The sequence below is a fragment of the Rhamphochromis longiceps genome, linkage group LG11 (genome assembly GCF_057381845.1).
Source record: "Rhamphochromis longiceps isolate RC_006_pf linkage group LG11, R_longiceps_female_GT1.1, whole genome shotgun sequence".
Classification (NCBI taxonomy): domain Eukaryota; kingdom Metazoa; phylum Chordata; class Actinopteri; order Cichliformes; family Cichlidae; genus Rhamphochromis; species Rhamphochromis longiceps.
The window spans coordinates 10,316,548-10,341,194 of record NC_140567.1 but is presented as its reverse complement, the minus strand read 5'-3'; the positions used below and the strand labels follow the sequence as shown (position 1 = coordinate 10,341,194).

At 39.5% G+C, this 24,647-nt stretch overlaps 4 protein-coding genes across 6 annotated transcripts in view; 2 read left to right on the top strand and 2 right to left on the bottom strand.

Moving 5' to 3' along the window:
- The window catches only part of LOC146658581 (protein tyrosine phosphatase type IVA 3), a 164,806-nt gene that overhangs the window by 106,869 nt on the left and 33,290 nt on the right, over positions 1 to 24,647 (bottom strand). The gene's annotated exons all lie outside the window — the stretch shown is intronic.
- mrs2 (magnesium transporter MRS2) lies at positions 809 to 12,673 on the top strand. 2 transcript variants are annotated; one of them, XM_085422255.1, is made up of 13 exons: positions 809 to 997; positions 1,431 to 1,812; positions 2,444 to 2,508; positions 3,037 to 3,073; positions 3,460 to 3,572; positions 7,243 to 7,404; positions 7,522 to 7,652; positions 7,786 to 7,902; positions 8,255 to 8,324; positions 8,670 to 8,752; positions 10,010 to 10,127; positions 10,229 to 10,342; positions 10,484 to 12,673. In XM_085422255.1, exons 1-13 carry the CDS (start codon positions 836 to 838, stop codon positions 10,541 to 10,543), a joined length of 1,614 nt encoding a protein of 537 aa, XP_085278381.1. In that variant the 5' UTR covers positions 809 to 835; the 3' UTR covers positions 10,544 to 12,673. The 2 variants fall into 2 exon arrangements, with proteins under 2 accessions (XP_085278381.1, XP_085278380.1); XM_085422254.1 differs by lacking the exon at positions 809 to 997 and having other exon boundaries at positions 1,011 to 1,812; positions 10,484 to 12,671.
- On the bottom strand, positions 2,919 to 6,204 carry LOC146658587 (integrin beta-2-like). The gene is made up of 7 exons (XM_085422256.1): positions 6,140 to 6,204; positions 5,695 to 5,960; positions 5,244 to 5,454; positions 5,004 to 5,133; positions 4,550 to 4,853; positions 4,209 to 4,450; positions 2,919 to 3,889 (listed from the first exon to the last, which is right to left on the bottom strand). Exons 2-6 carry the CDS (start codon positions 5,946 to 5,948, stop codon positions 4,231 to 4,233), a joined length of 1,119 nt encoding a protein of 372 aa, XP_085278382.1. The 5' UTR covers positions 5,949 to 5,960; positions 6,140 to 6,204; the 3' UTR covers positions 2,919 to 3,889; positions 4,209 to 4,230.
- Positions 14,246 to 22,620, top strand: LOC146658585 (uncharacterized). 2 transcript variants are annotated; one of them, XM_085422253.1, is made up of 5 exons: positions 14,246 to 14,530; positions 19,244 to 19,367; positions 19,968 to 20,134; positions 20,397 to 20,664; positions 20,833 to 22,620. In XM_085422253.1, the coding sequence occupies exons 1-5, from the start codon at positions 14,471 to 14,473 to the stop codon at positions 20,994 to 20,996; spliced, it is 783 nt and encodes a 260-aa protein (XP_085278379.1). In that variant the 5' UTR covers positions 14,246 to 14,470; the 3' UTR covers positions 20,997 to 22,620. The 2 variants fall into 2 exon arrangements, with proteins under 2 accessions (XP_085278379.1, XP_085278377.1); XM_085422251.1 differs by having other exon boundaries at positions 14,248 to 14,530; positions 19,950 to 20,134.

Genomic DNA, 24,647 nt, shown 5'->3' with positions numbered 1-24,647 from the left:
CACCGCTTTTACCACTGAGCCCACAAGGAGAAAAATAATTAATTAAAACATTATTATAGACATGCACGAAAAGCAGAATCACTGCAGAGCGAGAAAATATGTTTTCTTCTGCTTTTACAGTCAGAGTTTTATTCACTGCGTTAGAGGACCGAAGCGCCATTTATGCCGGGAGATTACATGGAAACAATTTCTCCAAAGGAAACAGAAATAATAATATTAGGGTGGAAATACGAAAGCTCTTTTTCACCTAGCTAATTAACATGTTAGTGGTAAGATCACTTTAAATGAAAACAGAGAAGTCCACAGTTAGGAAACAATTAAATGTATAGCTAAGTTCATGAAATCCTTTGTTACAGCTGGCAATACATGAAACAGAAGTATTAATGTGATACTTCAAATAAGACAACGGTCAAATAAAAAAACAACAACAAATAAACTTTAAATCGTTTTGTGGCAGCCTTTGACTAGTTTATTATAATTAGAATTTATTAAATTTAATAATTTATTAAAAATACAATATATTAGTATTTAACTAATTTCAGCATTTTGACGTACCATAGTTTGTTTCGCAAAACAAACTTACAGAGTAAGTCGACCTGTTATTTTATGTATTTTATTGAATTCTTCTCCAGAAACAAGCTTCCATACATTTAGTTCCTTTATTTACTTCCCATACTTGTCTCTCCCTGGCGGATACTGGCTTTTATATGTAATGCAAAAGGATCGCTCGTGGCCTCAGTATTTATTAATCCTCTTTGTGTGTTTCAATGACCTTTTTCTACAGCCACGGGTGTGTTTGATGGAAAGGTTCTCAGTCGGAGTGATCACCTCAATCATGGACGATCTTCGGCGCTCTGCGCTGCCGCCGCGGTGCATTATGGTCCAGAGAGCCCGTGCTCTTCTGTCCTCCTGTCATCACGTTAAGCCGGGGAGCTGTGTTTTCAGGTTGAAACACAGCCGCACATGTAGACTCGGGACACTTTACAGGCATCGGCAGGTGACCTGTCTGTGATACTCGTGTCTGCGTTTACTGTCACGTTAAAACTTGTCGGCTGTTGTGAGTGAAGCATGTTTGTTATACTGCAGCAGCTAAGATAGTTAGCATAACAAACAGCCGCGAGACAAAGTTGAAGAAAGTTATAAAAGCAGGTGAAAGCGAGGCAATGTGCGCGTGAGAGATACTTATGTGTACTGTAACGTATGTAACGGAAGTTTTCACTCTTGTTGTACCTGTGGGTCAGGACTGTCTCGTCTAACACATAGCTTGGCAAACATCTGGAGGGCACCGAGGCACCACTAATGAGAGGATTGTAAACACTTGGTGCTTGCAGCTTTCTTTGCTTATGGAAGTTAAAGCGTGTCTTAATTTCATCCTCCTCCCTTCCCTGCTGCTGTGCCTGGTATAATCCCTTGCCTGTGGTGAACATCAGCTCTCCAGCGCCAGTATGGCGGTCTGCGTAAAGGCTTTGTGTTGCGTTGGTGTGGAGATCAAAATGCACAAGTTGCTGCTGGCCGGCTGTGCGAACTTTCATCCAAAGTGGTTTTTAAACTCTCTTGGTCCTTTTTCCTCACGACTTGGTGGGACAAGAACCCTCAGCTATTATAGCAGAGCTGCAGAGTTCTGTCCAACGGGACACTCTGTGCCACAGGGAAATGTAAGACTGGGATCATTCAGCAGGAACTACAGTGATGTCTGCTTGAATTCACTGGTCAGTCAAGCACTGCCTTTATCCACATGTCAGACCAGAAGACCTCAGTGTGCTGCAGTGAGAACTGAGAGAAACCTGCTGCAGAGAGGCGTAGTGTGGCCTGGTAAGATGATGTAGTTAATTTGGCTCATACTGACCACAGTATACAAGTATTCCACGTGACCTATAGTTGTCTTTACAGTCATGGTAAAAATAGTCTCTTTCAATTCTAAGGTTTTATCTATTACAGCATGTAAAAAAAGAGACTAATTACACCTTTACTGCTTTCATATGAGTTAGGAGGGTAATGAGCAGCCAGCTGCTGCTAATCAAATGTATTTGATTAGCTAATCATCAGCAAGCGTGAGCATCCCTATAAAAGCAGACGTTATGGTAGTTTGCTGGTTTGGAGCATTTAGATGCATATTAACACAGTGCCAAGAAGAAAACACATTAGCACTGATCTTAGAGAAGCAACTGTTGCTGCCCATCATGGGATGTAGTGAGTTTTTCACAGGAATACATAGTGTCCCTTTAAATTTTTCTTTTCCACTTGACTGCATTTTAAGTTAGAATAATGAAGAATTGTATGCTAAGGTTTGTAATTCTAAACTTTATTATCCCGACCCAAAGCTCTGTACATACAGGTGAGAACCAAGCTATTGTCTTTCTGCTGTAGTCCAAGGTACTGCTCAACGTTACATGTCAAATACTTTCCTGCAAACATGGTTTAACTTGGTCTTTTCTTTGAACAGTGTCCTTTATCTGCAGAAGAGTCTCAGACGCCCCTCCTTCCACTGTAGCTCCGGCATTTGTAGTGGTAAGAGAGAAATTAATTTAAGCAGTCATTAATTAATAGTTGCTAATACTACTTGAAAGGTTTTGGGATGTGGTTTGTCACTTTGTCTTGCTGCAATAAACAATATCTTATTATTTTGTTTACAAAACCTGTAGATTTCATTCACACGTTTATAATTTAACATACATCCTCCCCATCTTTACCTTAGAAACACTCAGCACCTGTGAGGTTACTGACCTGTCATCAGCTTACACCATTATTTATTTATTTATTTGTTTATTATTTTGGTGCTGGCATCAAAAATAAGGTTTTGTTACAAAAAACAAAAAAACCCAACAGTAACAAACAAACTTGTCATTTGATCAGCCGTGTGTGTGGAGATGGATAGATATTTAAAAAAAACAAATAAGCATAGCATTTGGAATGCTCAAGTAATTTATTGTTATTATTTACATTTCACACAATTGTGTTTCAACGCTGTGCAAAAATGCAGTGAAGATGTGGTTGCTTGATGTAACCAATCAGCTTCATGTTTTCTTTCTTTGACAGATGAAGTTTGACCAAGAGGGAAATGTGACGTCATTTGGTAAGTGTGAGGAAATTAACCTCATTAATGTTTACATGTTGTTGGCACTGAGACTGATGATTCTCTTATCTCTGGCATTGTGACAGAGCATAGGGATCTTTTCTTCTTTCTTTTTTTTTTTAACATGTCCCTGAAGTACTCTTCCGTATCCTTTTTATTATGTGTGGAACTGGACATGCACCACATTTTTGTCCATCACTGCTGTGTTTCTGTGTTACTTCCCCTGTGCAGCAGCCACTAATGGGTTGTGTTACCACCAGTGACTCACTTCTGTTATCCATGAGTAAAAATCAGTTGTATTTCAACCTCTACTTCATGTGTAGAGATTGGCCCAACTATATGTACATGTGTGCCTCTGCTCCTCCTTATTTGTTTTTCTCTTCAAGAAAAAAAGAAGACGGAGCTTTGCCAGGAGTTAAGTCTTCAAGCCAGAGACCTACGCTTCCAACACACTACCAGCCTCACTGCTAGAAATAACTGCATTATTTTACGAATGGCGGTATGTTTTATTTCTTTTTCCTTTGTCTGCCACGCTCCTCTTACACCACAGGAGGCGTAGCATGAGCCGCACCTGAGCCGAAAAACTGGAGTTTAATTTTTCAGATGTTGCTTTCAATCAAAATAAGATGATCTTTATCATGTTTTTGAAAAGTAAAAATCCTGTTATCATATATATGTTAGTCCAACCTACAATCTATCATCCTCTGGAACCATCATGGTTCATCATTTTACAGAATGAATGAATTCTGTTCTCTCAGCACATCGTATTTTATCTCCACCGTTGTCACGATGAGGTAGCCACACTTTCTGTCACACCTGATGACGAATGAGAAGGCACAGTCAGTTCAAGAACTATACTCAGAGGAGGAGATGCACACTCTGCTCATTCATCATAACCAGCAGTGATACAGAAAGTCTAGCAAACAGTTTTAACTAAAGTTAAAGTTTCACAATGTTGGCTCTGTGAAGAGTTTGTGGAAGACAAATAGAGGATACGGTGTTAAAGCAGTCTTGCTTCTCTTGTCTATAAAGTGTTCAGATGATGGTGTGTTTCTATATCTTCATTTTCTTGTAGTAATGATAGTGTCTGCAAAACATCGTACGGTATAAGAAGTAAATAAATATCCAGTCTCACGTGTTCATCTTTGCTCCCATCTCTAATGTGCTACACAAACAGGGCAGTCCTCACAGGTCGGCCCTTGGTACTGTGGCAAACACTGGCACTTTCCACAGACGCAGTTCCCCCTACCGTTGCACAGCTGCTGGTTTTTTGCCACACAGGAAGCAGTTTCCGTGCTGCAGCTGCAGTCACTACCTGTCCAGTTCGCATAACAGCGGCACATTCCACACTCGCATATCCCATTGCCTCCGCATATTCTGTCAGATTAAAAATGTAGTGTTTTAACTGTGAAGCTGTGTGATAACTTTATATCGGTATATTTTATATACAAACTCGTGGCAACTTTTTGTTTTTACCTGTTCTCGTGGTATGGACAGTCAAAGTTTGTGCACTCACAGAATTGTCCGCGTATCTTTTCTGGATTTTCCCGCTGGTTGCAGTGACACATGCCCGACACACACACACCCCGGCCGCTGCACACCGGGGCGCCAGGGCGTGAGCGACAGGAGTCTTCATTTTCTGACTCAAAGGAAGTTATGTCAGACTGACAAAGGTTTCCAACATAAGGCTGATAGCACACACAACGCCCACACACGAGCGCCCCGTGGCTGCTGCAGGTGGGACTGTTTTCCTCTCTGTTTTCAGTGCAACTACACTGACCTGGTGAAGCAAATAGATTTTTAATGTTATTATCACACTGAAGAAAAATTAGCTGAATTATTGAACTCTCAATTTTCTAACAGTCTCATGAAGACTTGCTTTAGGTTTTCAGACTCAAATGTTTCTCGTAGCAAGTTGCTGCAGACTTGCACTGCAAAGTTACCTCCAACGCCACACTCTTTGCAAAGCCTCTGGGTGTGATCTGGACAGACCAGGGTCCAGTGCTGTTCTGGTTTGAGATGTCACTCTTACTGGGACATTGTGCTGCTTCCACAGTTACCTGCAGCGCCAGAGGAACTGTTGTTTGAATAATTTGATTTTGGGGGACAAACAAGAAGGAACATTTTCTTTCTGCAAGAGACTGTGTTGGACAGGATTTCTTTTTCTGACCTGCATGAGTAAGGGGTTTCCTGTAGTTATGCTACTGAATGTGATGTTGAGACCAGCTGGCACGTTGCTGGTGTCTAGAGTCAGGTCTGTGGTAGGATGATCACTTGGCATAGAGATTGACAGAGGAAAGGACTGGCTCACACCTGGCCTCAAATGAATGGCGAGCTCCTGGGGCTGCAGGAAGATGGTTTTGGCATCTGCTATGTCTGTTCTGCAGAAGTTCAGAATCACAAGAAATAACATTGTAAGATTTTTTTTTTTTAACATCATAACAAAGGCCCTTTTCTGTTCCAAAATATATTTGAATCCAATATGAAACTTTCATATTAATAAAAACAAAAGAAAACTTTGGAAGGTTAATTTCTTTTTTTCTTTTTTTTTTTTTTGTATGGAACACTAAAAAACTGTCAGGTGTCCTTTAATGACTAAAGAGGTATTTAAAACAGCTTACCTGCTGTCATTCCTGATGACCTGCACACTGCTTTGAGGTTTATATATATGACCTTTATGACAGCCAGCTCTCTGCAGCCCCTTCACAGTATGACAGTGAATGTTAGAGTTGGGGGCAGTGCACCAAGCGCACTCAGGGCCGGATTGGATGCACTGATTGCAGCTGGAGTCAGATGTGGAGCATTTTTGTCCACTGGTCAAACTGAAACTCGGCATAACCAGCAGCAAGAAGAGATGGGACAGCTTCACAGCCATCGTTAGTCCTGACTGTACAAGGGTAGAAACCACAGAAGATATGTTTCAGTCTAAAATTAGAGGAAATAAAGTGTAAAGCAAACATAAGCAAGGACTGTGATCAGTAAGTGACTGAGACTGCAGTTACTGCAATACAAGCTTGTAGTTATGTGCTACATAAACAAATGTACACACACAGAATGCTTCATTACCTGAAGAACTAAAAGTTTTCAGCTCTGTTATGTCGTCGTGAGGTCTCTGCAGGCTGTGACATGCTGACCATTCACAGTTGTATGTTGGCGGTATCTAAGTGGGACTCAGGACCAGGGAGGCACAACTAGATCCTGATTGGTGCTCAAGTTTCAAATCTCTAACCACAAATATTTACAGTTCAGAGTCAAACAGAGCACTGACATGTTAACAGTAAAACGTTAACCGGGCGCCATGTCATGTCTCCAAAGCCTTTAAAGGAAATTCAGCCATGGAGTCTTTAACAAAAAAGCATATTTTAAACATTCACTCTTTGGATCAGAGTATGTGGATGAGGACAGACTTTTTTGCCCTCCCTGTGGAAATTTTATTATTATTTTTCAGCATTTCCCAAGGGCTGTTAACAAAGCAAGGAAATTGCAACACGGGAAACGTCCTAGTTTCATTTTGGTTGCTTACATTATTTTAATTTGCACAAAGAAATAAAACTGTTGACATAAACCAGGATTAAAATTACTAGTCTCACTGATGCTAATAGTCAGTTGTGTCCTGTGAGTAAGTCTCACAGCCCATTTTTTCCTTAGAGAATCTCTTAAGCTCCTGCAGATTTAATGATCTTCTGCTATGGACCCTTGTCTTCAGTTCACCCCACAGATTTTCGTTAGCGTTCAAGTTGGAGCTTTTTACAAGCCAGTCAGTAATGTTCACTTTAGTCTTCTGGAGGTTGTTCTTCACCAGGAGAACGTATGTTTTGCTGGAAGACCCAGGTTTACTGGTGACTGCTTGAGGCTTTCTGTTTTTGCTTAATTCCTTCCACCTTGACGAAATTCCCAATTCCACACACACTCTGAAGCATCCTCTGTGTGTAATACTAATAATATTGACACTAATATTTTTTTTTTCTGAAATAATTTATTGTGTGGAGCTAGAAATAATTAATACTTAGTAAAAAGACAATTGGTGTATTTGGAAATGTTATACTGAAAATCCCTCCCTATTAAATATAACAGAAAATTTCTGTTATATTTAATAGGGAGGGTAATAATTTTGTCCTCGTCTGTTTGTTTAAGCTCTAGCCCATAACCTCCACTCGCTGTCTTTTCAGGCCTTGAAAGCCATCTTGACCCCGGAGTCTCTTATGGTCTTGGATTTTCGTGGTCTTGGACTGGAGCGCTGGTTAGTTCTGGAGCTCGCCCCCCAGCTAGCGTCACAGACGCACACTCTGCCCTTCGAGTTCAGAGCACTGGAAGCCATCCTGCAGCACAAGGTGAAACCGATCAGACCAGACAGAGTGCTTGTGTAATTAAGCGTGGTCTAACCTAGATAAAGCCTGAATGAAAGTCAAGGACACACACCTGAAGCTTTGTATTATCTGTGTCAACAGGTAAACACGCTGCAAGCCCGGTTGAATGAAGTTGAACCAGTCATATTGGATACGCTGGAATCCCTCGTAGACCCTAAAATCCTTTCTGCTGATAGAAGTAAACTACATGTACTTCTGCAGAATAGCAAGAGGTAATGAATCACTCAAGACATGTAATTGTATTTGAAGAAGTCATTAATGGCATCTGGCATATATGTAAATGGAAGTTTTCAGCCTAAAGATTTACAGTCTTGTAAGTTTTCCCTTCTCTCACGCCTGTTACAGCTTATCAGAGTTGGAGACAGACATAAAAATGTTTAAGGACTCCATGCTGAAGGTCTTGGATGAGGATGAGACGGTTGAAGAGTTCTGTCTCACAAAATGGACAGACCCAAGAGTTTTGTATGTCACACATGCACTCAGACACATGTATATGGGTGCTGAACACAGTATCTTAAAAATAGTTGGAAATCTCCAGTCAGTGGTGAAGCATGTTGAAAAAGAAAGACACGAATTTGTTGAGTTGCCAAGGATCAAAGTCTGTTTCCAGTCTGTTTTCACTCACCTGCAGATCATACGTTACAGGTTAACCTTTTTCTGTGTATGTGGGTTTTTGTTTTGTTTTTTCAAATTAAATTAATTCTGCCCAAACTGCCAGGCCCAGCTGTACTTCTATTTTTCATCCATCTATCCATTCTCTTCAACTTGTGTGCTTCTATTTTGTATATAACCTCATGTCTGTCTGCCTTTTTAGTGAAGAGAGCAGTTTGGGTATTGACCACGCTGAGGAGATGGAGCTTTTATTGGAGAATTATTATATGCAGGTAGCTGTACTTTAAATTCCCGAGTTTTAACATGATCAACAAATATTGCAATTATGCAAAAGTCTTGGTAAAGGCTGCATGCTCACACATTGTATAGGACACATTTGTCATAGATTTCATCAAGCCACGACCACTTCGTATGTTTTTATTTTTTTATTTTCATCTAAGCATTTATACCCATTTATGCTTCTGCTATGGTGATTACTTATTTCTTTGCCTCTATTTTAGTTTAATATCCGAAGCACTGAAACACTTTACATGTTACCTGTGGCAGTTGTGATGGGCTGTCAGTAAGGTGTAGGTTGTACAATTGTTGTCATATTGACCGTGAAATACTTCACACAGGCCGAGGAACTTGGGAACAGAGCCAGAGAGCTGAAGGGTCTGATAGACGACTCTGAGAGTGTAATCTTTATCAATCTGGACAGGTACGTACAAATTGGCTATACATTATGTATACATGCACACTATAGACTGATGTTTTTGAGAAGCAACAAACTCAAAACACTGATAATGAGGCTTAACAAGCCATTATTTTTGAAGATTGAATTTGATCTTATTCAGTCCCCCCCCCCCAAAAAAAATGCTTTGCCATCTACAATTTAACAAGAAAAATTAAATTTACTAAAAATTGATGCATCTTTGTACTCGTGTGGAATTTTGTGAGCTAGGGGGATGTTCTAACACGTCCAGATTGCGGTTTGGTATTGTCATCCTGAAGAAGGCAAGGTCGTATTTAAAAGATTTTTATCTGAATTGCAGTAAATGTTGCTCCAAAATAAGTACAGTCATGTGAAAGGAGAGTTTTGGGCGCACGACTGGATAGTCGCCTGTCAGAATGTTCCTCTTTCACAGGACTGTAAATGTGATTCAGAAACAGTGGCGCCTTCACAAACGTGCTCGTTACTCCTGCCATGTGCAGTTACACACACACACACACGCCTGCTGATAATAAGCTGATGGCATCCATTATTTCAAAATAGAAGTTATTTCAGAGACACTTACCATCTGTGGGATGCCTTTTTTTTTTCTCTTTTTTTCCTAATATATACCCAGTTTTGTTACTAATTAGCATTTTTTTTTTTTTTCCCCCAGATGTCAGATATCGTCTAGGTTAGGAATGTGAGACTCATTTTATATCGAGGGCGACATGCAACCCACTTTGTTCTCATAAGGAAAACCAGCAAAACTACCTTTTCTGCCACAGTACAGAAGTTTCAGTACACATTATTACAAAATAAATAAAATGAGACAAAACTGAAGTGCTATTTCAACAGTGTGTCTGAATTACAGAAATGTATAACTTGGGACCCATCATCAGTGGTGGACCTTGGATTCATTGGGTGTTTCAGCCATTATCACTAGACACCCTCATCCAAGGAGGCCCTGCGAGGGTTGATCAGGAGTGTGTCACTGTTATTTCTACTTTCTTTTGTTTAGTTTTCTAAATTATTTTCTTCTATCAATTCACTGCAAAACAAAAGTAATACTTACCTCTTTAATATTTAAAGAGCCTCACTTCTTCAAAGGGATAGAAAAGGTGATAGCGAGAAGTAAGACAAAAGAGAAGAGAGCCGGAAGGGGGGCGCCTGATCTGGCATCCCACACCTCTCTGCCAGATCAGGCGTTCTCTTGTTTTGTATGATTTCTTGCAGCCACTGAGAGCACTGTGTGCTTTATTCCAGCCACCGGAACGTGATGATGCGACTGAATCTGCAGCTGACCATGGGGTCCTTCTCCCTTTCCTTATTTGGCCTAATAGGTGTGGCGTTTGGAATGAATTTGACAACAGCTTTCGAAGATGTGAGACAACTTCTGATCAATACTTTTAATAGTTGTAACTAGTGCTTAATGTTTATGAACAGATATTTATGCACTGCTCTGCCTGTGTGTCTCTCCTACAGGACCCCCGCGCTTTCTGGCTGGTAACAGGTTTCATGTTCTTGGGCAGTGGGCTGATATGGAGGCGACTTTTATCATTTTTGGGACGGCATCTAGAGACTTCAGTACCCCCACGAGTAATGCAAACGCATACACAGACACTGTGCCTTGTTATGTGTTCCTGTAAAGTCCAGTCTGCGTAACACTATGCACACCTTTCCCTGGACTGATCCAGAGAAATGCATCCGTAAAAATAATTTCTTCTCTCTGTGATGCAGATCCCTCCAATTTGGAAGAGGAATATGAGACCATCAGACATCAAGGCTGGGGTCAGATGAAGTTCTACCTCGCAGATGATGGTTGTCTCGCAGCGCTCTTGGTCCTCTTTAACTTGATGCAAAGACTTCTGCTAGAATTTTTATTTTTAACACACCTCATTGTTTTACTGTCCCATGGCCACAGCAGAGGTTGAGATTATGCTCACATCTCTGGAGACTATAGTGCAGTGGTTCTCAAACTGTGGGGCGGGCCCCACTGGTATGGCATGGACAACCACGTAACACACATGAAGTTATATGATGTGAATATGATTTTTATTATTATTATTATTTTAGGGAAAAAATTGTAGCGAATTTTGAGGTGTGGACGATATCCATCTTGCATGAAGATCTGCTTTTGGTTTGGGGCATGTCAGAAGAAACTCTGCTCCAGTGTGTGCGTGTCACTGTTTCCCTTCATTTGACTGACGGTCATTTTTCATTTCTGCTTTTTATCTTTTTGTTTTCTTTCCTTTCAACGTCCAGTGCAGATAAAACTTTGAGTTTTCTTAGTGTTGCAGAGCCAGGAACAGCAGGACAAAGCCCGTCCTGTGCTTGCTGTGGGTGCAACTGTAACGTAATCAGCGGCTGCTAGTGCTCTGGTCAGGACTAGCTTCACTGCTATTAGCAGGTTTCTTTGCACTTACAGTAATGAGCACAGCGTTGTTGCCGGGTCCAGTGACGTCTTCACCTGTTTGCTCTGCTGCACTCTTTGAAGCAGGAACCGCCACCCCACACCTCGAGGAAGTGGTGGGGAAATACTGCACATCTCCATATATGTGTATTTTAAAAAAAAAAAAAAAAAAAAAGCCAGGTCATATAATAATCATCTCATTGTGGAGTTGTGCTTTCTTTCATTTCACTGGTGAAGAACAAAGAAAAAAAAACCTTATATCACTGTGGAAGCAGTAAACCTGTGACTCTGTCCCTCTGTACTCTGTATGTTCTGCCTTTATTAAACCGGAGGAAGTACACTGTGCAGCTTTGTGGCATGGTGTTTGTGTCAACATGAGCGACAGGCACTTGCTCAAAAATGTCATTGTTTTTCTTATAAATGCAGAGTTTAGAGTGACTTTAAAGATGTTTTCAGCTTTTACCAAAGGGAAGCTTTATCATTTATAAACTTAATCAAGTATTATAAAAAATAATTATAAATTGGTTGATGAAAGGTTTGGTGTATCTGCATGATGTCAACTGAAGCCATAGATTAGGTCTTGCATTAGTGGTTCCCAGGCCAAAGGTCAGGATACCAACATAGGGTCACCAATTAAATCAGATGAGTTTTCAGGTTATTAACGAATTGGGGAGGTTATGATAACAGCTTATGAGTTCACCCATAAGATAATGCTTTTATTTATTACATGATTTATTTCTTTTTGGTTGAGTGTGTCAGCTTGACTACTGCGTGTTTTAACTCTATTTTCTGTTCTGAAATATATTATTTTCAGGGAACGTTGAATTACGTGGATCCACTTTTCTTTTGTGACATTGACCTGCAAAAATGTCTCAGTGAAACAAAAAATTCACACAAATGGATATAAATAACAAAGTAGAAAACATCAGTTTCTTTAAAGCTGAGCGCATGTAATGACAGATTTTTCAGATTTCTGATGAGCAATACTTGGGAAGATGTTTTATTAATGTGGACTGTTAGGCTATAAGACTAATATCCTTGGTTTGCTGTGTCAAATTAAGAACTGTTATGGCTGGATAATGTTTTTTATTATTAATATTAATTGAGGTACCTCACATGGAGTCAAAATATCCTTCTCACTGCCTAAGTGGTTTCAAGGTTTGGAAACTACACTAGGCTTCATGTTTTGTAAATATGAGTTGGTTTGAAAGGGAGTAAAGCATTTGACAGTAACGGCCATTTAAACTGCTTGGTTGTCATTACAGCCTTTCTCCACCAGATGGAGTCATGAACCACACCGTGTGTCACAACAAGCTTGTCCTTCAATAAAAATCAATGGAATCATAAAGTTTTTATTGAAATCTATGTTTTTGGAAATTATTCCGTCTGATCTATGTGCTAATTTCTCCGATGTCTCAAAGGGAAACTTATTTTTGTTGTAAAATTTATGTGTGTATATTCCAACACACAAAAGATGGTTTAGTCTCAAATCAATCCATACTGTGATGATTGCTCCTAATCTCCTGAGACCCAGAAGAATAAATGTTTCATAGTTGGTTGGTTTGTTTGTTTTTAGATAATTTAAGTATAGTAGTTGAAATAAATGTTTAGAAGATTCTTTTTGGAAAATTATTTATTTTTTATCTTAGTATGATGAAATGATATTGTTTCCTTTTTTTTTTTTTTTTTATTAAACTCCATTCTGCACTCCTAATACTCACCTAAACATGGGTTGTTGGGTCATGCTCCCCATGGCAGTAACAGTGATCATGGATGGTGTGACAGAGCGCTGGGTGTGGCAGATAGGATTTTACTCATACTGCTGTCAGGAGGTGAGGTGGAAGAGGGCCAGATTTTAGAGCAAGAAGGTGAAAGCTTAGAGGAGTCCGAGCAGGGACAAATATAGAAATGTTGTTAAAGCTAGGGCTCTGAAGTTGTGGCATTTGGTTTCTCGGCTGCCATTTAAAACACCGGCCTGTGAGGGCAATAATCTTTTGGCACCCCTGTTGCATTCTGTTTAACAGTGGTCTCACCTTCCAGAGAGCTTCATTCTTTCCCCTTTAACGATTAAGATAATCCGTTACTTTGATGGACTCCCTAATATCTGAAAAATGTGCCTTGACTTACTGAACTGACTGTAACAAGGAACCAGCAAGTTCAGGTCCTAGGATATCTGAGTCATGCCATGAAATGGATGTTTTCAGATGAGCACGTCCCTCTGGTTTGTGTGCTCTGACATATTTTTCAGAAACCTGGTTACCTATTTACACTTTGATGTAATCATAGGGCCTCCTGTCCTGGTGGTTGTTAGCAGCGTTGTCCTGTTTTCATTTTTCATTCTAATGAGACAGGAGAGGTACAGGTTAATGCACCTTTAGCTTATACATCATTAATTATATAAATCAGCAGAGAAAAGAAGGAATCAAACTTTTTTCTGTTTGTGTTTGATTTGTTTAAACATTAAGCAATACTTCTGATAACAAACCTGCTGTTGTGTCCCCCTTTGAGCTTTTACCTTCCTGTCTGACCTCCCTCCACTTCATTTCATGACAGCTCTAATCAAACCACAATTTTGAGTAAAACCCTGTCTTCTGTCTCCTGAAATAGGCTGAAAATGTGCGGCATTAAAATTTTGTTTTGGAAGGAGTAAAAGTTAAAAACCTCTTTTTTTTAGCAATAGAATCATAATAGCTACAAAAAAAACAAAACAAAAGCTTATCACCATATTTTATAGCCACAAGGGAGGGGAGTCCATTTTGAAAAGAAATGTTTGCCCAGCCCCCGCAAATATGGCATCAATAGAACAGTAGGATTCATGTGAATTACATAGAGATAAATGGCCTTTGCCTTAGACTCAAGTCCTCCAAAAAAGGGCAAAATGAATTGCTGGATTTAAAAAAGCGTATATCCACACTAAAAATGTAAATAAGAAAAAGCCGCTCGTTCAGCCTATTATTAATTAACCTCGGTGTAAGGCAGTTGAGCTAATGTCGTCACCTTGTCAACGGTTCCGGCTCGTGTGTGCGTCTCCACTACCGTCGTCAAGGACCGGCGTGCTGACGTCACCGCAGAGAGCCACGCTTCACGACCAGGCTAAACAACTTTTTCAGACGAAGTCCTTCTCACAACGAGTCCGGGACACACTCGGGAACTTTACTGAGATTTAACGAAGTGGCTCGACAGCGACAGCGCTACAACAAATTATCCGTACTACTGAACACCGAAGAGCGAGTTGACCGTTTTCACTGTACCAACATATAATTTCTCGTTTTCAACTAGCGTGTTTTTTTTTTTAAATTGTTTTGGAAGTTAAAATGGGGAATCTGTGGTGGTTGTTCCTCGTCGGGCTGGCAACTGGGCCAATCAGTGGAAAAGTAAGTGGCTTTTCTTAAATGTTTTTTAATTCAAACATGTTCCAGTTGACGTATTAGTGGAAAAATACATATTAATTATCTTTAATATGTAAAATAACCGAGAAGGCTAAAACTTTAAGATATTTTTGAAAACGACAGCCCTGGGTAACGTTTGTTATGTTCATGTGGACTGTTTGAGTTCTACCCCATAGAGTTTACACATAAAATAAAAATATTACTCTTAATGTTATATCCTCAGTTTTTTGTCTGTGTTAATTATTATTATTATTATTATTATTATTATTATTATTATTATTATTATTATTATGTATTTACGTTAAATGTACCTTTAAAGTGAACAGCACGAATTCGTCTTTTTAAAACATAAATAAATGTTACCTCCGGATCTATAAGCTGGGTGATTTTTGACCTCAGCAGCCTTTTCAAACCGAGGCCAAGCGTCCAGTTGGTGTCAAGTTCACACAGGGCCAAAGTCTGTTCATCATTTAGCTCACAGCTTTGACATTTAAACCAGACCTGGCCTGAATTTCTCACCCACACGTTTTATAATGTTATACTGCAAATTCAAATTCTAAACCAGGAAATCATTCATATTTAACCAAGGTGGTTTAAGGAAAAAAAAAAAGAGTATTTCAAAATCCTCCTCCTTTACCCCTTCCATTGTTTCTCTATGTGCGGCTGCTTTATAGCTGGAAAACACCTGGGGATGACAGGCTGAAGCAGAGCTTTGTTCATCGTCACAAAGTATGAAAAATATCCAGGCTGGTGATTTATTGACTGTAAGAAATCTCTAATGAGAGCCAGGGAGCCTCACCACCTCTGCAGAAATGCAGTTTGTTTAAGATTTATGGACTGTATATTGTGAAAGGAGACGGAACTGAAACACGATACTGCTTCTGGTGTATATTTGTAGCAGAGGAAAGAGACATGCAATCCCTTAGTAGGACTCAGGGAGTTGTGGATATGGTGAAAATGAATACAGCTTGGCATTCCTGTCCTGCTTTAAGGCCCCACAGGTTGTAATCTCTGAATATAATAGCTTGTAAACAGGTGTGGCCACTCAAAAAACAAACAAACCTTTTTTCTGCTTAACTTTAATTTGTGTCATCTCATACTTTGATCCGCAGATGCTTTGATTCGTCTTCATGTCATACCACTAATACACAGACTCCAGTCTTAAATTGCTGGGTGTGATGGGCTACATCTTACATCCAAACTATCTGTGTCCCCAAGTGTAAAATGGTAAATGGCCTGTATTTATAGAGCGCTTTACTAGTCCCTAAGGACCCCAAAGCGCTTTACATATCCAGTCATCCACCCATTCACACACTGGTGATGGCAGCTACATTGTAACCACAGCCACCCTGGGGCGCACTGACAGAGGCGAGGCTGCCGGACACTGGCGCCACCGGGCCCTCTGACCACCACCAGTAGGCAACGGGTGAAGTGTCTTGCCCAAGGACACAACGACCGAGACTGTCCAAGCCGGGGCTCGAACCGACAACCTTCCGATTACAAGGCGAACTCCCAACTCTTGAGCCACGATCGCCCCATGAGTGTGGCTGTAGAATTACTGGTTAGTCAGTCAGTGACGTTGCTCCAATCCAAAGGATGAATGTTTAAACAGGCTTTCTTCCTTTGACAGTTTGTGATCTGGTAGTTGTGTCATTTTTCTGGATGGATGAGTAACAGCGAGTTCCACTGGGCTAGTCCAGGCAAGCACGCAGCTGCGTGGGATATGAGCAGTTTTTCATCCAAATGCTAAGAGCGAGAGGAAAAGGGTAACACCTCCTCACGGTGCTATTAATGACGATTTTCGTAGGGCTTCAAAAGCACTCCACTGAAACGCCTACATGTGAGGAAGAAAAAAAACGTTTAGAAACAAAAGAACATGAATATAAACTATGTAGTTTGACACTTGCTGCTGTGGAGAACTAAAAAGCCTGGTGGGGCGGAAGATATGTGTTCTCAGTTAATCAGCATTAGTCACAACATTGTTCTGTGTGTCAAAGGCAGTCTGTACACATGCGATTAGCTGCAAGAGGTTTTTCTTTTGATGAGTTGCTGTAGCAGTTTGTTTGACTTTCAGTGTTAGCATGCCCTTGGAGAGTTTTTATTGTATTTATTTATTTATTTATTTTTCAGTATATATTTTTTATTTTTAACCACATATCACTGATTATCTTGACTGTTCTTTGACCACCACACAACTAATGGACAAAGCTATATTAGGTCTTTGCGTACATGGAGTGGACTGGGACCTGTAGTCTCTGGTCAGCAGTTTCAAATTACTGTAATCTGAATTAAGGACATAACAATCACATGTAAGACAGAAGTAGATATTGTGTCACATTTTGCCTGTTGGCATCACTAAAGACTGCATTACCAAACTCTGTCTGATCACTAAAGTTTTAAGAGGAATATTCATTTTCTCTTGGCATCTGATAATTTTGTCCTTACAGGCTACAGCTACTTAATGTCTGTGGACATTTTATTCATTTTATGCCTTAGTCAAACATACACCACCTTCAACACAGCACTCTGCTGCTGCTGCTGCTGCTGCTGCTGCTATCCAAGTGATGACAGATCTGTTGTGTGCTTTTCGTTGTTATCTAAACTAACTCTCGATCTGACCATGCTCTCATTACTTTGCAGCTCACTGGGGATATAGCTAGCTATCAGCTAAGGAGAAACAAAAAATAAGACTTTGATGATTGTCAGCTTTAATGTTGCCCTCCACCAACACTCAGTCTGTGGAGTGATACAGCTGTTTCCAGTAAACTGTCTTCATTGTGACAAAGCACCAGGATATCAGAATGTTATATACAGAGTGGGTGTGTAAATCCTGCATGCATACGTATGCTTTCCAGATGTGTATAAATTCTAAATCACATCTTCCAGTAAACCCCAGTGTAAAACTTGTATCTGTCAAGGAGAACTGATTCAGAGTCAGCAGAAAACAAACTGCCAGTAGGTGGGAGGTCAAAGCTTAATGGCATTTAGTGAAATCAATTCTAAATTAAAAATATTTGATTGATCCGTTTAAAAAGATAATGTGTTGACTCAGCTAATCGTGTGGTTAACATCTGGATTTGGTCTGGTAAAATAAATGCCAGTGAAACACAGTACAACACTTTGATCTAATACTTTTTTGTATGACTATCAAGTCAATGTTATTTATGTAGCTAATTTTAATACAACCGACGTTGACCCAGAGTGCTTTACAGGCACACTCATCTGCAATCCAAGAAGCCAGTTACAACACACAGAACTCACATAAACAGCATAGTAAACATAACGATTAAAAAGAAGTCAGAAAATAAGAATAAAATCAGAACTAAACTCTAACAATAGTTAAAACAGCTATATAAAAGAACTTGTCCAATCTGTGATGGACCTCAGACTTGACTGTTAGCAGTTAAAAACGGTACGTCTTTAGAGGTCTTTTAAAATAGTTGGACAGATTTTGCATACATCTACCATAAGTTTGCTGATGTCTGATTATAGCCTTATAACCTGATAATTCTCAAGCTAGGCATAGAGTATATTTCTCATTGTGTATGTGACACAGACAGTCACAGCTTTTGCTTTTCTAATCTCTGGCTGAAGTCGGTGAGAACGCCAGCACCTCTTCTGCTATTTTAGTCACCCTTGGGTTTACGTGTTATTAATGCTTCACATGAATACACCAGTATCTTGGTGACATGTTGCAGAATGACCTTAAATGTTAGGTGTACAGTTGCAGATCAGATAGATTTTATATCTGTATCCCTTCTGTGGGCTGCTTGCATTATTGCATACTGATAAAAAGGTTTGTTAGCAAAAGAAAAATGGTGTTAACTTGAAAAGAACTGTTGCTTTGACAACATATTTTGTGAATTTTTATTGGAGTAAAACCTTTTTCTGGAGCAGGTATCTTATGAGAAGTACACTAAACTGTGCTTCCTTTCCTTTCTCCCTATTTTCACCCTCTCTCAGCACCTGTGTTAGTGGAAGCGTAGTATACATACCAGACATATTTCAGGTCTCAATGGGCCATATTCATCCATGTCTCTGTGTGTGAGTGTCTCTCCCTCTCTTAACACCAGCATATGTTTGAGCTTCTTTTTCTTTGGCTCTTTATCGATTTCAGCACAGTTAGTGTCTTTCTTTGATTCATGTGATCTCCGGTTATGTTTGAGCCACTCGTCTCATTACCTTCTGTCTGCCTAGGCCTTAGATCAAGGGAAAAGAAGGTCACTGGTTTTCATCACACTCCTCTGTGTAGCATTCGGGTTGGCGGAAGGATTTCACGAGGTGCAATCTAATATGTGAAGCGGCCCTTTCCATGTGTGCGTCTACTTGCTTGCTCTCTGTGTTGTCTTTGAAGCTGCTTTATCTCATCCCTCCTCCTTTCAAAGACACTTAGTTCTCTGCTGCGTGGTTCTGCAAAGTATCACAAATTACTGCCACAGCATGTGAAATGATCAAGAAAACAGCCTATATCTACTGCACATACTATAGTATGGATGTAATACTCTCAGACAGCAGCATGCACTGCTGCATATTTGGCCAGCATACATCATTGGTTGTGAGAGGTATTGTCTTACTCCAGAACTGTAGCGAGATCCACATGTTGTCAATTAGTGAAAGGAATTCTGTGTGAATCTATGTGTGCGTTTCTCTCCTACTTAAATAAAATTGCATGTTTTTATCCCCCCTTCTTTTTGGCAGCTCTTTGTCTTCTCCCAGTCATTTAGCCCAAGTGATGACTTATACATAGAGGGCCGAACATCTGGTGACCTCCCTATAGACGATGAAGATGGTGATGATGGTGGGTCAGGCTCTGGAGATTATGGTAAGGATATGTATGCATATCTATCTGTCTATCTGTCTATCTGTCTGTCTGTCTGTGTAATATATCTATATGTATATTTTCCCTGTATTGCTTATTAAATAGAAACTTCATCACAGATTATTAGACATTATTTAACTCCACTCGATCATACATGCAGGCTGGTGAGTAATACACAAGTAAGCCACAAGTGCTTGTATGTTCAGACACAGATGCACTTACAATATACCAGATGTTTGTCCTGAGGTGATACAGTGGAACCAGGTGACATTTTATTGGAAACTCACAGACTTTGAATGACTCACCTGCGTAAACTGTAGTGAGTGATGTCGTGGCACATTCAGCGTGATATAAAACTGCATTACGTTCAGGTGAATTTCAGTAAGTTATAAAACTTGCAGTAGGAACTGTTTCCACATTTGTGGCAGACTCTGCTGTAAAACCAAGTAACCTCAGATGTCAACTCGTTATCCAAGAAAAACGGTCCTATTCCTTCAGTTAATCCAATAGATTAAAAAAAAAAAACTATTCTATAATAATGAAAAGAGACATGCTCTGAAGTGTTTTGTGTTGGTGATTTCTCAGTTTCCCGTGCCCATTCAGATGCCGGGGATATGGTCCTGACGTTGCCTAGCCCCTCTAGCAAAACAGAGCAGCGTCAACCACAGCCTACAGTACACTCTCCAGACAACCCACCAACCACAGTGGCACGCAGCCATGATCCAGCAACTACAGCGAAGGAGGCTGACATTTTCCCTGATGGAGACAAGGTAAAGTATGACTGTTCCTTTTGATTCATGTCCTCATGAAGTCTGACTTCAGGATGATTCATCGCACACACAAGGATATTTATTCTTTTAATTTCAATTGGTGATAGTGAGAGTAAATATTAAGGTTGATTAATTTTGGAGCAGAGAAACTAATTGTGATTTATTTGCTACCGCTTTAAGGTGTGAATAGTGGTAAATGGAAAGTATCTAAAGCCACATAATGTCTCAGCATTTTTTTTAAACTGTGCTAATATCCTTATAGGGGCTTGGTGTTGGCCCAACAGCTGACTGGTTTGGAAAGGATGCTAGTCCCAGCACCACCAATGTGCCTCCCAGTGGCAGTACTAGAGCTGATGGTGTAATCAATTCTGGCAAGGAGAGACGCCTGGATGTGTTAAATCCCCAATATGAAGAGCCTATCAAAAAGTCTGATGAAACTCTTACCAAAGCTGATCGAGAAGGATTATTTGGTGAGAACTCTATGGAGGTATCCTCTGAGAACCTGCTGGAGAGAAAAGAGGTGCTAGCAGGTAAGGACTAGGTTTCTACTGTCTTACCAGTTCATTACAAAATTACAGTAGTGAGTTTTCAAGAAAATTTAGACTTCTGTTGAAGAATCTGAAATGTTAAGTATAGATAACTGTTATAAAAATGTTATTTTTTAAAAATAATTTCGTATTTCTTTTTTCCGTCTCCAGCTGTGATAGTGTGCGGAGTCATTGGATTCCTCTGTGCTGTTTCCCTCTTGTCTCTCCTTGCCTACCGCATGAAGAAGAAGGATGAAGGTAGCTACGACCTGGGAGATAACAAACTTTCTGCAACTGCATATCACAAAGCACCCACCAAGGAGTTCTACGCCTGAACTGACTAATAAGAACAAAGCAGGGTGGATTTTGGCTCCTGCCTATTAAGACTCAAATGGATCTATAACCAGCTGAAGATGATTCTTCTTGATGAAGTTTGAAGTAGACACCTCTGCTCCTCTCCAGTGCTGCTTCTTTGTTCTGTCTTTTTTTTTTTTTCCTTCGCCATTCCCAACTTCATCCGCTGCCACTTTATCTTTCTACTTAATGTTCAGTGTTTGTGACAAAGGGGTCATAATAAAATAAAGTCAAACTGTTAAAATGCTTTCCTGTCATCCCATGCTAAGGAAGGAGTAAATACCCATTCAAAGTTTTAAGAATGAAATCCTGAAGTGGATCATTGTAGTGTTGGCGAGTCGTTAGTGTGAAACGGTCCGACGCTGTGCCTTTAGACCTAAGATGAACTACGCTGGACAAGAGCTGATTCTGTGTGACCCAGAAATTGATTGCTCCTTTGGATGGATGTACGCTGAACCAGCCCAGTTCAGCCTGGTACTATATTCTGTATAAGAATAGTATTAAGATGGACCTTAAAAAGTTGACACTTTTTTTTTCTGTCCTCTGAGGTCAGATTGTGTTTTTGTGTTTTGTTTTTTCTGTGTTAAAAACTGTCTGTGTTTCTTTTTACTTTCTGTATGCTTTCTTTAATTTGTTTTGGTTTTTGTGCGGGGCGGGGGAGGGGGGTTACATGAATGAACATTTTCATATGCTGCCCAGTATTGCATTGAGAGATTTTGTTACTTTGCAGGTACAAACATTTGTTGTTGTCACACAGGCACTTACAGAACTGACCAAATATAGATACGCTTTGTTGTTTGTAAAAAAAAAAAAAAAAAAAAAAAAAAATTTGTGGTAGTTTTTTTTTATGTTTAGAGATTATATTTCTGTAAGCCATTTTTAAGCAATTTGTCTTTGACTTCATACAGTGTGGCAGCCTTAGTAAAACTCCCTCAGGCATCTTTAGAACACATGTAATATGTTCAGGACTTTTGGGGGGGTTTTGGTGACTGAGTGCTGCAAGCGTGTGGACAGGTGGAGTCAAAGCTAATGACTATAATTCAGAAACCATAGAAGCGATCAAGGTTTTCTGACAACAGCCAAAGCGCATTCCTTTCTCGCTGTCCTCTGTATACAGCTATAATAGTTGGTTCAAGGTTTAAAGGCCAGTGAGAGCATTTACTGCTCTTTTACACTTTAGAGTTTATCAACTTAGCAGGGTTAGAGAGTTGTTAATTGTGTCTGTTTAACTAATCTGTTTCTTTTAAGCGTAAACGTGCTTTGTTTGACACATGTATTTCCTGATTTTCAGACTTTACCTCAAGCAACAAGAGCAGCATAGCATGTTTTATGGCTCCAATGAAGATACACAAAGCAGATAACGACAACAGGGTTCTATTCCCTTTCGACAGCACATAACTGTGTAGACCCTTTTCATAAACCTATTAGGAATTTGCCTTTTTATGGCTTTTTAACCAGCTACCTACTGCCTGTAATGGTTCAAAGAACACTGCTTACTGTTTGTCATAATAAAAATGAATATTTTAAAGCAAGTAGTACATTTGAATGCATTTGCAAGCTACCTATTCACTGTGCATAGAATAAACAGGAAGATGTAGTCATTAACCCACCTCGGTGACTCTTTGTTGATAACGTGACATTTGTTGAGTCTTCAGTGCCTCATGTTACATTATATCCTTTGCTTTGCAGTGCGGTTGAAGTATTAGTTTCATACTTTGAACTGTGAGCTGTACAGAACTGCAAGTTTGGAGTTAAAATCTACTATGCCAGTGTGGTTGAACAACTTCTGTGTGAAACAAAAACAAACCCAGAGGGTTAATACCACAGGTTAGCACTTGTTGGCAAAGACAAAATAACTTTTCTATCATCTACATGCATTATATATAAACGAGATGATTTTCATGTAATAATTTATACTTAATTAGACTACAATGTAGGTAAATATGTCCGTCATTATTGGGATTGTACAGTATTTACTGGTGGTTGAAGCCTCTTTGTGCCTTCAGCTTGAGTTTTATATTCCTATTTGTATCTTGGTGCATTTGATGAGCTTTAGATTATTGTCAATTTCTTTAAAATATTTTCTAGCATCTTTTTTTTTTTAAAAAGTCCTTTTACTTTATGAATGCTTCTAAAAATTATAAAAGTACAGAAAGTTTATTGGAGACATGTTGCAGTTTTATTTTTTATCGAAGCTGACTGAAATCCTGGTTCTTAGAAATAAACTACACAAGTATGAGGACCAGCCAATTATCAACTTACCAAGATGAGCAATAGAGAACCTTGTTGCTGGTGTATCTCATGAGGTTCACTAATGAATAAAAGTTGTGGCTTTAATGCAGTGGCTGTTTTTTCTCTGTCTCTCAACAATACTGCCCCCCCCCCCCCCCCATATACACACATCAACACGACAGGTTTAACATTATGTGTGCTCTTAAAATCTGCCTGTTTATTCACCTTTTCATCTAACTTCTTCAAGGTCACGATCTTTGTGTTTATTTGTTAATTAAGCACCTTCTGGGCATCATTTTGAAGCCCACGTGTTCTCACAGATTTGCATTTTGTTTTTATTGTGTGAGACAAAACCAAAAAGTGAACATTCAGCTGCAGGTAAAAGCTATTATTTGTTGCTTTTGTTCAGCTGATCTGAAATGTAGAGTAAAGCATTTCCATCAAGTCTCAACAAACATCCTTTTACAAAGGCAGGCAAAAGTGAGAAAAAGGTTTGCAATATCAAACCTGGTCAGCAGCATGTGAAATGAGTCATATGGTCAGATGTTTTTAAAGATCTTCAGAAACAAAAGGAGAACATGTGGATGCACAAAAGGTTGGTTTTTTTTTATGTATACAGAAGATGGCTGTAGTAGAAAAGAAGCAGGAATAGAAAGTAGAGCCATGCACATAAGTTAATAGCATAAAAGTGGTAGTAAAGTGTGATAAAATAAATTAATATGAATCTGACATGGGTGGGGCACTTGATGTGAATATCTATGACTGGTGAGGAATGCAGAAGATCAGTGGGAGGGGAAGATGAGAAATAAAAACCACAGATTGAGATGTGCTGTGTTTCCCACAGTGTGCACACAATACACTGTTAGCACTGGGCATCATTTTAACCATAACATTGTTTGCAAAAAGGAAGGATGACTAAGAGAAGACTCATAAAAAGAAGTGCATGATTTAGCATTTGGTTTTAAATAGTTTCTAAATAGGCAGTTCCTTTTTCTTGACTTAATACCAAAAGTGAGATTGATACACTTCTTCTATACAGCTGTGTTGTTTCATTCAGTAGTGGTATTTTTCTGTGTGTAAACTTTCAATTTCTTCTTCAAATTGTTGAACAGCAGGTCAGATGTGAACCCAAAACAGCCTGTAACACATGTTAAAGAAAGGTAGACAAAGCTTTCTCAAAAGCTTCACAGACAAATAGAGCATCTTTTTTGAAATGTCAGTTTTGGAATAATGTGCAATTGCAGGTTTGGGTACTTAAACACTGATTTATGCTGGAACATAATATTTATTGTTGTGTGTTAGTTACTCATGAAAGGTATCATTTATGCACAGCTGAACAGCAGGTCAATTGTGAACCGAAACACTGATTATAAGTGTTCTATGTGGAAGAGCTGGCCATG

Excerpts from the sequence above, each read along its gene's own strand:
- LOC146658585 (XM_085422251.1), top strand. The coding sequence starts at position 14,471 with ATGGGGAATCTGTGGTGGTTGTTCCTCGTCGGGCTGGCAACTGGGCCA. Across the intron at positions 14,531-19,243 it reads CTGGGCCAATCAGTGGAAAA|CTCTTTGTCTTCTCCCAGTC; the intron begins GTAAGTGGCTTT and ends TCTTTTTGGCAG. Across the intron at positions 20,135-20,396 it reads TTTTCCCTGATGGAGACAAG|GGGCTTGGTGTTGGCCCAAC; the intron begins GTAAAGTATGAC and ends ATATCCTTATAG.
- mrs2 (XM_085422255.1), top strand. The coding sequence starts at position 836 with ATGGACGATCTTCGGCGCTCTGCGCTGCCGCCGCGGTGCATTATGGTC. Across the intron at positions 3,573-7,242 it reads GCATTATTTTACGAATGGCG|GCCTTGAAAGCCATCTTGAC; the intron begins GTATGTTTTATT and ends CTGTCTTTTCAG. Across the intron at positions 8,753-10,009 it reads ATCTTTATCAATCTGGACAG|CCACCGGAACGTGATGATGC; the intron begins GTACGTACAAAT and ends GCTTTATTCCAG.
- LOC146658587 (XM_085422256.1), bottom strand. The coding sequence starts at position 5,948 with ATGGCTGTGAAGCTGTCCCATCTCTTCTTGCTGCTGGTTATGCCGAGT. Across the intron at positions 5,134-5,243 it reads GAAACCCCTTACTCATGCAG|GTAACTGTGGAAGCAGCACA; the intron begins GTCAGAAAAAGA and ends CTGGCGCTGCAG. Across the intron at positions 4,854-5,003 it reads GTTGGAGGTAACTTTGCAGT|GTCAGTGTAGTTGCACTGAA; the intron begins GCAAGTCTGCAG and ends TTGCTTCACCAG.